Below are 10,744 nucleotides of genomic sequence, written 5' to 3'. Positions count from 1 at the left end.
ATTGGATGATTTTTCCTAATTAGTAACTAACTTAGCTGGGCTGCTTTCTGTAGGAGGGCAGTTGCCCTCAGGTTGGTGGTTATCTGAGAAATGGGTCTGGGTGGAGCGATGTCAGTTTCCTTACTGCCTTCTTAAATTGCAAGTGAGTCATTCTTGACTTCCATCCTCAGAAGATAAAACTCATCAGTCCACCGCACAATAAAAACCTGGCGTCATGGTTTTGGGCTATTATGCTAATAGATATGGACGTTTCTGAGACTTTTTCTACTTTTATTTTCACAGTTCTTTTCCACAGAAGTAGAGAACAGACCTGTAATAGTTAAGTCTCCCCACCCCCTGCCCCATATGGTCCTTCAATCCCTGGTTTCCACCTCCTCTTGGCACTGTCCTAATGGGAAGTTAACTTCCATTTTGGCTGACATGCCATCATCTTCTGTTGACACTTGCTTATGTTTGGGGATAGTTGTCTTCTCTTATCCATTTTGGCAATTAGGAACACACCCCTAATTGCTGTTATGTGTTGTGGGACTTCCGAAGGACATTAACTATTTCCTGACCCTGCAAAATCTGAAGCAAACCTGGAAGGAAATAGTTCATCTGTTTTTATTTCATTGTGGGTTAGCTTAGGTGAAAGTAGATTAATTATTTATTGGGTGTGGGTTCCCAGATATTCATTGAAAACCCTGAAAATTTTGGAAGTTTCTGAGACATCTGGAAATTGGCTTGTGGATAAAATTTCCTTGAATATTTGTTATGGGTGTGATGTTCATTTGTTCATTCACTTAACAAATATTTATTCATTCATTCACTTAACAGATTCATTTGTTCATTCACTTAACAAATATTTATTAAACACCTATTATGTGCCAGTTACAGTTCTGGGCACTCGGGATAAGTAGATTCATACATTATTTGTCTTTTGGTGACTGGCTTATTTTATTGAGCGTGATGTCTTTAAGGTTCAACCACGTTGTAGCATGTGTCAGAATTTCTTTTTTTTCTAAGGCTAACTGATGTTCCATTGCACGTGTATACCATTTTTGGTTTACCCACTCATCAGTCAATGGACATTAGGGTTGTATTGCTTTTTTGCTGTTGTGAATAATGTTACTACAAATACGGGGGTACGAATATCTGAGTCCCTGCTTTCAGTTTTCATGGAAATATACACCAGGGTGGGATGAACAGATCATATGGTGATTCTGTTTTTAATTTTTTGAGGAACCAGCATACTGCTTTCTATAGTAGCTGCACTGTTTTATGTCCCCATCAATAGTGCACAAGGATTCTAGTTTTTCCACATCACCAACATTTGTTCTTTTCTTTTTATTTCTTTTCTTGATAGTGGCCATCCTGATGCACAGCAGGTGGTATCCCTTGGTGGTTTTGATTTGCATTTCCTTAATGATGTGTGATGTTGAGCATCTTTTCATGTGCTTGTTGGCCACTGGAGTATCTTACCTGGAGAAATGTTCATTCAAGTCCTCTGCCCATTTTTAGAATCATGTTTGTTTTTTTGTTGTTGAGTTGTAGGAGTTTGTTATATGTTCTGGGTATTAACCCATTATCATTTCTTTGTTAAACAGGTTGACTTTATCACTCTTTTTATTTTTAGACTGTGTTTCTTTCATTTGAGAAATGACTAATTCTTGAGGTCATACACATATCTTCCTATATTGTTTTCTAAACATTTAATCATTTTGCATTTCACATTTAAGGCTTTGGTAGTTGGAATAATTTTTAAGTATTCTTTTTTAAAGTTCTTTGATATAGAATCAAATTTCATTTAAAAAATGAAATCTAGGGGTGCCTGGGTGGCTCAGTTGGTTAAGTGGCTGCCTTCAGCCCAGATCCTACCAGGGTCCTGGGATTGAGTCCCACTTTGGGCTCCTTTCTCAGCAGAGAGCCTGCTTCTCTCTCTGCCTCTGCCTGCCACTCTGCCTGCTTGTGCTCTCTCTCTCTCTCCCCCACCCCCCCGACAAATAAATAAATAAATAAATCTTAAAAAACAAACAAACAAACAAACAAACAAAAGAAATCTACCTGTATTTATGTTTGAAATGAATCTTTTGTAGATAGCATATATGTGGGTTGTATTCTAGAGAAACTCATGCACATGTAGTAGGTGACATGTACAGAATGTTTATAGTAATATTATTCATACTAGTCCCAAACTTGAAGCAATTCAATAGTAGAATGGGTAAATTGTGCCAAATATTTTAAAAGTTTTGCCAAGCTGGGAGTTGTGTAATGGTATCTCCTGTGGTTTCAATTTCTATTTCTCTGATAGCTAGTGAGGTTGAACATTTTCATACATTTATTGGCCATTTAGGATTTCTCCCGGCACATTGAAGATATCCTTCTACTGTCCTTTGGATTCCATTGCTGCTGTTGAGAAGTTGGCTTTCATTCTTGTTGACACTCATTTGAAGGTAATAATCCCCCCCCCATTTGTCTGATTTTAAAGATATTCTATTATCTTCATTGTTTTGTGGTTTCACCATGATTTATCTATATGTGGATCTTTTTATCTTGTCTTCAGCTTTAGTATGATCTGGTCCATGTGCATTTCATTTTATTTTGATGTGTAGGACTTCCTTAATCTGTGCACTGGTGTCTTTCATCCGTTCTGGAAAAATTTCAGCTTTTTATCTCTTCAGATATTGCCTTACTCCAATTGTTTTATCCTTCTGGAAGCCAGAAAGGGTTTGCTTTCTCGATTCTGACTTTAAACCAATTGCTAGGGGGTAGATGCAGTGCCTGTTCTGAGGGCCTGAAGCTTATTCGATGTTTGGTCCGCAGATGGTAGTGTCGGCAGAGGCACTATACTGAAAGAACAAACCTATATTTGAATGAAATAAGTGTTACTTCTGTTACTTTATCCCTTCAGGATAAAGGGATTCAGTAGTGTTATCCTGAGAGCATGTGGTCAGTTTTCCTTCTAAAAAAATGGTACCATCTCAAGGGCTCAGTTCCTATGTCTGCCAATGATAGATCAGTGGTTTGACCAGCCTTAGGGAGATGGAGTGTGAAGTATAGACTTCATATCTGTCACAATGGCCACTTTGACAATGGGCTCATTGTGCAAGCATTGAGGTGGTGAAGAGGGAGGTTGGCTGACCTCCACAAGATGAATCAGCTTGTCCACATAGTTTCTCTGGGGTAGCTGTTCTATAAAGGGCATTAAAATGAGCCATATGCCTTGTGCTTACTCCCAGGAGAATGCAAGTTTAATAACCATGGACTTGTCATATGTCAAGATTTTTTATAGGAATTGCTCAAAAACTAAAATTTATAAAAAAATTCTTGTGTATAAAGAGCATAAAGTGGTACTAAAAATAATAAATATATTGCATTACCCATTTATTCCTGACAGGAAGAGATTTTTGTCTTTTGTAGGCATTAGTGAAAACAAATTCTCCACAATTTTACATATTTGATGACTTAAAAGATTTTCCATAGATTAGCTTCTGGACACACTTCATACCTTATATCTCTTCTATTATCTACATATTTATTTCTGGTGCTGTGTGTTATAAGATTTGTTCATATCACAACTTGCAGCCCTGTACCTTTATGGTATGATACTGATGGGCACAGTGGACAGTGAGAATATTCTTAGAAGCTTCCCATGGAAATGCTGAGAACCTCATTAAATATCCCACTACTTTCATCTCAAATCCTCTTGACTTAGGGTGACTTTATATCCATATGCCTACAATAGGTCAGTCTATGTCTGCCAATATGCCTGGTTAATAGCATCCTTTACTCTCCCTCAAATGTTATATTTCGATAATAAATTGTATGGTCACCCCATATTAGATGTGATAGATCACCCCCAGACACGAGGGAAAGAGTGATGGAGGAGAAATTGGAGTGGAAAGAGAAAGCAGACTTAACCAGTGGTGCCAAAATTATCTTAGTTTTGCAAAAATGGCTATGCAAAAAAAAAAAAACAAACAAAAAAAAACAAAATAAATGCAAGGGCCCTTCCTGTTCTAATGAGGGACCTGAAGCTTATGCATCGTTAGTGTCATGGTAAATTCACCTGTCAATCACCCTGCCCCTCAGCTTTATCCCTTAGCCTGGTTCATCACCAGACTTGGTTCTTCTAAGTCCTGACTCTCTCCTGGATTCTATGGGGTTGGTCAGTTCCTTGAACATGTATTGCTATTGTTGTTGTTGTTGAGGATTCTTCCACCTTTCTGAACCAACAGGCTTTCCCCACTGTGGTAGGGGTAGAGAGAAGAATGTACTGCAAAATGGAAAAACAGCTATGCAGATTCAGATTCAACAAACTCACATTAACTGATCACCCATGCAGGCTCACCATTATAAGAGTGAATAAATCCTAGGGATCAATGGGGATACTCTTTCCATCCACAGAAACCCAAACCCAAGGAGATCTAGTCATTTACGTGGTTGACTGGGGACAGATTTGGGACCAGAGATGAGGTCTGGTACTCCTTCCAACTTATCATGAATTGAAGTAAATGTAACTGTGTGAGGCACTTTATTTTAGGAGCTATCCTTAGTACTGTCACATTGGGATCAACTGTAGAAGCTCAAAAGCACCAGAATCATCAGAAATAATTTGCAACAGAAAATTTTTAATGAATGACCAAAAAGTCCCTGAAATAGAAACAAAACAGACAGAGCAAGATTTTTCCTACTCCTGAAAAGGATTACATGGAAAGAACATGAGAAAGAGAAGAGAGGAAAACAAATTCTTGCCCTTGCATTTTTAAGAGCGGACATGAATGATTTCCTTGGGTTATTTGGCCAATGGGATTTTGCAAAGGCAGTCTTCTTCTTCTTCTTTTTAAAATAATAACTTCTTTTCTCACTATGGTGCTTTAGAAGGTATTCGTTGCTCCATTGTAATGTTGCTTATTTTCGAGGATTTTTCTTCAACTGAATGGACCCTCAGTGAAAGGACATTACCAAGTTGATCTAGTTCCTCAACCACTGTTTTGACAAGAATTTCTTCTTTTGAGTCTAAAATAAAATAAATGCAAATTTAGTGCTCATTCTTAACAGGCTGGAAAGTACTGTTATGCACTTTACGGTAGGCTTCTAAGAAATAATGTTTGCAATAACCTGAGATACAAAACTTGTGTTTGAAGACTATGCTTAGCAAGGCCCAGGTCTATCTTATATTTACCATTGTTTTTAGAACAATGGGTGTTTGAAGGTGTAAATAAAACATAGATTAAGACAACCTAAGTACCAGGCAGTATTGGCCTGGAGCAGGCAGTTTTGTCCTCTTTTAAATGCCAACTTGCCCTATTTTTGTGGCTTAAAATATAGTAGCTCCTTCACCAAAGCATTGGAATTGGGAGAATAATGAGTTTTAGGTAAGAAAAATGTTTGGGGATTGAGTCCCCACTTCAGAAATTTCACAATTTGACCACGTCTATTCTACAGGAGTATAAAATACATTAAGAAGCCGCCATCATGGCCCCTGATTCCTTCATTCACTAGAATTAACCTTAGAACAATTTGATTTAGTTTACAAATAAGTGACTTATTTAATAAATTGCTCAAGTTGAAAAGATTTATGCCAAGCCATAAAACCATCTGTACCTTGGACTTGATTTTCAGAATGTATGGGCCCACGTCCTTTGGATCTGGGACACACGGGCTTGCCTTTTCTGTGAAAAGAAGAGTAAATTGTTGCATTGTTTTCCCTTTCATGAGGAAGCTCAGAATAACTATGAGCTGGGAATAAAAGTTCTGGAGTTCTAGTTTCCGCAAGATGAAATTCCTGTTATGCTTAAGAGATATATAAGTAAGCCTTTCGTGACCTCAGTGTGGCGAAGGGAGAGATTAAGTGAGTATTTAGGATCAGAAATTCCCTTGTGACCAGCTATCATCTCTTTTGTCTTGTTATCTGGGGACTCCAGTTTCTGACCTTGTAGTCAATCACCTGGCCAATGAACAAGTTCAGGGTGCCACAGTGCAGAAGGTGCTGAGCTAGGTGCTGTAGAAAATATAGAATGATGATACGAGCAGTTTATGCCATTGAAAATAAAGTATATGCATGTTAGAATTTAGCTGGAATGCAAGGGGTACCTGCGTGGCTCAGTGGATTAAAGCCTCTGCCTTCAGGTCAGGTCATGATCCCAGCATCCTGGGATCAAGCCCAGAATCGGGCTCTCTGCTCAGTAGGGAGCCTGCTTCCTCCTTCCTCTCTCTCTGCCTGCCTCTCTGCCTGCTTGTGATCTCTGTCTGTCAAATAAATAAATACAATCTAAAAAAAAAAAAGAATTTAGCTGGAACACAGCATGAAAGGTACAGTGAAAGAAGGGACTAATGAGGGCTGTAATGAGCGCTTTGTTCAAAGGAGGGAACATCACAGTTGAGTTCCTATGAGAATAGGTTGTAGAGGGCTGACAGTAGCCTTGGAAGATGCATGAGATGGTGCTGACTCGGGGTGTGACCATCGGCAGGCATTTAGTAACCGCCACTGATTACCGAGTACCTTCTGTGTACAAGGCACTCTCATGAGCACTTCACCTCCATAGCGACACACGATGGTAAACAGTGTGGTTTTGGTGTTCTCACAATCTTACCAACCAGAAAAACGGGATTTAAATAGGTTAAACCATGCGTTCGAAATCACGCAGTGGTGTGATCTGCGCTCAGGGCTACAATTCCAGGGCTGTTGCTCTTGGCTAACAGGCCATGGTGACTTCCCCAAGGAAACCACCATTGTTCATCTTTCAGATGAAAATGTCATCACCCACCCAATGCAGGGTGCATGCGTGGTCACTAGTGAAGTGCCAGCAAAACAGAGTGTGTTGTTATAGGACATGTGCTTCAACATTAAATCACAGAAAGTGATTTCTCCCCCTGGCGTACAGGAATTGTTTAACATTTGGTATTTAAATGTCCTCTATGTTATTATAGATACACACACTTCACATACTTGGACATTTGATTTGGCTGCCTGTTTTCATTTCACATGGATACAATAATAAATTCCCAAGACCACAGGTGAATATGATCCTGAGAGTATGAAATTCTAGCATCGGATATCGGTACATGTGGCTACAGAGAAAACCTAATTGATGGGAGATGATTTTTTAAAAATATTTACCTTTCTTCCCCATCTATTAATTTGCAGTACGTTTCTATTTCTTTCTCTAAAAATATTTTGATATCTAGAAGCTGTTCATACTCCAGCTTCTGGCCTTCTGTTTCCGTGCGGATCTGTTGGAGTTCTTCCTCCATTGCCCCAATCTGGTCCTGGATTTGCTGGAGCTGGAGGCAGTAATTGCCTTCCGTCTCGGCCAGAGAGCATTCATAGGAATGTTTCTGAAGGGAGAATAAAGCAAGGCTTGCGTGAGTAACAGATAAAACAGCATGTTCATGTTCGAAACATGTTCAAGGTGGAAAGAAGCATTTGCACAAGGTTTAAATCTTTTCGGTTGAAAATCCGTGTAAGCCAGGTTTCTTTAAAAACAAAACCAAACCACCATTTTTGTCTCCATTGAGAAACGTTTGATTTTTAAGTATTGGGATTGGCGAGTCAGAAGGAACGTCTATGGACGGCGTTCTTATTTACCACATTTTATACTTTCAGTTCTATGTAATTCGTTGTATTACATAGATTAGATGTGCATTTACTTATACACACATACACACGCTTTCCAATCAGTGGTGACTCCTACGAACCATGGCCACGATGGACTGAAGTTCTATTTCCAAGGTCTGCAGACTGCGTTTCAGCTCCGTCAGCTCGTTTCTGGCTGTCATGGCCGCTCCTGCGTCATCAGAAATCTGCTGCTGCAGCGACGCACTCTGCCGTGTAATCATCAGAAGGTTTAGCGACCGGCTCGGTGGTCTACTGACCAAGCCCTTGGTGTGGGATCTGCTGCAGACGTACCTTCTCGTTAAACCAAGCCTCCACGTCCCTGCGGTTCTGCTCGGCCAAGTCCTCGTACTCGGACCGCATGTTGTTCAACAGGACAGTTAGGTCCACGCCGGGAGCTGCGTTCACCTCCACGTTCACATCCCCCCCTGCCGTGCCCTGCAGGACTTTCATTTCCTAGAAAAGGGATCAGTATGAACCCTCAAGGCTGAGGTTGTTGTTGTTTTTGTTTTTTTTTTTTTAAGATTTTATTTATTTATTTATTTCTCAGAGAGAGAGAGAGAGAGAGAATGAGAGAGCGAGCACAAGCAGGCAGAGGAGGAGAGAAGGAGGCTCCCTGTCGAGCAAGGAGCCCCAAGTGGGACTTGTTCCCAGGATTCTGGGATCATGACCTGAGCCGAAGGCAGCAGCTTAACCGACGGAGCCACCCAGGCATCCCAAGGCTGAGTTTTGACTGATCTTCCCACTCTGCTCTGAAGTGGACAGTGGGCCTGAGGAACGAAATCAGGTACTATCCGAAGCTACGCTGCGGGGTCCCTTACCTCCTCGTGATTTTTTTTGAGGTATGCCAGTTCCTCACTGAGTGTTTCAAACTGTATCTCCAGGTCGGCTGTACAAAGGGTCAGCTCGTCCATGACCCTGTGAAGACCATTGATGTCGGCCTCTACGCTCTGGTGGAGAGCAAGTTCATTTTCATACCTGAAAGGTTAATAAAATGCTTGAGACTTGTGACTGTGGGCAGGTGCAAAGCATAACTTCCTCTGACATCTGGTAAGAAAAGATGGGATATCTGTCCAGCCTTCTAAAGCTTAATGCTTTGGCAAAGAGAGGACCCCCTTTGGAATACCTACTGATTTAGGATGATTATTTTGGAAGAGTTGTTCCTTCAGAATTTTCATCATCCAATGTGTTTTATAGTTGAATCAAAATGTAGTTTAAAATTTATGATAGCTCTTTTTATAAGGGCACATTTAATTTCTTCAGTGATTTAGTCTAACTTCATAAAAACATGTTGCTTTTTACAGCAAAAGGACTGTTTTTTACTCCAACCATAGTATTTACCTTTATTATAGTTAATTACGTTATTTTCACCTACTTCAGCCTGAAGTCATCAGCGGTCAGTCTGGCATTGTCATTTTGTAGAGCAATGCTGGAGTTACAGGTGGCCGCAGAAATAATCTAAATAGGGTAGATTGTGCAAAACATTTAGGTGCTGAAAGTCAAGGGGGAGTCCAGATTTCAGTGTGATTCTTTTTTTTTCTTTTAAGATTTTATTAATTTATTTGACAGAGAGAGAGAGATCACAAGTAGGCAGAGAGGCAGGTGGTGGGGTGGGGAGCAGGCTCCCTGCTGAGCAGAGAGCCCGATGCGGGGCTTGATTCCAGGACCCTGAGATCATGACCTGAGCCAAAGGCAAAGCTTAACCCACTGAGCCATCCAGGCATGCCTTCAGTGTGATTCTTATCTTCTCAACCCATCAAGTATCTACTTTAGTATCACTTTTTCTACATGAAAAGAATCTGGACTTTTTTTTTTTTTCCCTTCAGACAGCAAACGTCCAGAGCTTGAGTCAAAGTGTAAGCTTTTACAATCACAGATACTTTTATTATTCTTGATCAAAATATACGAGCTAGGGGCCCCTGGGTGGCTCAGTGGGTTAAAGCCTCTACCTTCGACTCAGGCCATGATCCCAGGGTCGTGGGATCGAGCCCCGCATCAGACTCTCTGCTCTACGGGGAGCCTGCTTCTCCCTCTCTCTCTGCCTGCCTCTCTACCTACTTGTGATCTCTGTCTGCCAAATAAATAAATAAAATCTTTAAAATATATATATGAGCTAAATACATGATCAGCAAGCCAATTGTATCTGTTTTGAAACTATTTGCCTTTAATGCCCCAATTGTTTTTTGGTGGGTGGGCCAGACACTGCTTTAAGCCCTGGAAATGGAGACTGAGCAAATTCTACATCATGTCAAAATTTTAAGCACATTTTATATTTTGTCTTTTTTAGGTTACGTACACCCAAAATTCTATAGTAAAAGTAGGCAAATCCATATTTCTTACCTGCCTTTTAAGGTCCTCAATGACCGAGAAATATCTCGTGTAGTCATGGTCTAGTCCCCGGCAAGAACCAGGCCCGTATTTCTCATACCAGGCCTTGATTTTCTGCTCCAGGTCCACGTTGGCCTCTTCCAGAGCTCGCACCTGGTCTAGGTAGCATGCCAGGCGGTCATTGAGGTTCTGCATGGTCACCTTCTCGTTCCCAGAAAGCAGGCCATGTTCATTTCCAAGAAAACCAGCACAGACACCCCCACCACCATTACAGAAACCTCCTCCAGAAGAAATGCTCCCAAGAGTACAAGAAAAGCTGCTTCCTGCTCCAGAGCCACGGTACACATTTCCAGCCCCGAAACCTGGACCTCCACCAGACAGCCGCCCCGGGCCAGCTCGTGAGCAGACTCGCCTGGATGCACTAGAAAGTTGAAAAGACATGACGACAGTACCCCAGAGCCACCCTTTCTCAGTGAGGAGCGAAGCAAAAGCACACCGTCCGTAGAGGTGATCTCCGTTGGCCTTTTATAGGACTCAGTAGGTCATTTCAGTCTTGACTTTCGATCTGTAATAAAATATTACTCGCTCCCTAATTGTTGTTTTTCACAATTGGGTGATTTTTAATAGTGTCCAGTCCGTAGGTGGATAGGTGCCCCAAAGGTATCTTGGTCTATGAAAAGGTGCCTGGTCGAGTAATAGTAAATCACAGTTTCAAAGGTCAAAATTAAATATGAGTAAACATACATCTTTTTTTGACTTCTGGAAGAAAGTCTAGTCCCCCTCACCCAAAAAACAATAAAGAATTAATAATTTACATGA

The 10,744-nt window shown here is 40.8% G+C and overlaps 1 protein-coding gene across 1 annotated transcript; it reads right to left on the bottom strand.

Annotated features, from left to right (window-relative positions):
• Nucleotides 1–4,609: 4,609 nt before the first annotated feature.
• Nucleotides 4,610–10,383, bottom strand: KRT26 (keratin 26). Its single transcript, XM_047708272.1, has 8 exons — nt 9,938–10,383; nt 8,973–9,055; nt 8,419–8,575; nt 7,892–8,053; nt 7,681–7,806; nt 7,103–7,320; nt 5,587–5,654; nt 4,610–4,998 (listed from the first exon to the last, which is right to left on the bottom strand). The coding sequence occupies exons 1-8, from the start codon at nt 10,364–10,366 to the stop codon at nt 4,847–4,849; spliced, it is 1,395 nt and encodes a 464-aa protein (XP_047564228.1). The 5' UTR covers nt 10,367–10,383; the 3' UTR covers nt 4,610–4,846.
• Nucleotides 10,384–10,744: the final 361 nt, after the last annotated feature.

Source organism: Lutra lutra, chromosome 16 (assembly GCF_902655055.1).
Source record: "Lutra lutra chromosome 16, mLutLut1.2, whole genome shotgun sequence".
NCBI lineage: Eukaryota > Metazoa > Chordata > Mammalia > Carnivora > Mustelidae > Lutra > Lutra lutra.
The sequence above is the reverse complement of the archived record's forward strand: the minus strand, read 5'-3'. Positions and strand labels throughout refer to the sequence as shown.

Excerpts from the sequence above, each read along its gene's own strand:
- KRT26 (XM_047708272.1), bottom strand. The coding sequence starts at position 10,366 with ATGTCTTTTCAACTTTCTAGTGCATCCAGGCGAGTCTGCTCACGAGCT. Across the intron at positions 8,576-8,972 it reads GCTGATGACTTCAGGCTGAA|GTATGAAAATGAACTTGCTC; the intron begins GTAGGTGAAAAT and ends TTAACCTTTCAG. Across the intron at positions 7,321-7,680 it reads TTCAGTCCATCGTGGCCATG|AAACATTCCTATGAATGCTC; the intron begins GTTCGTAGGAGT and ends TTCTCCCTTCAG.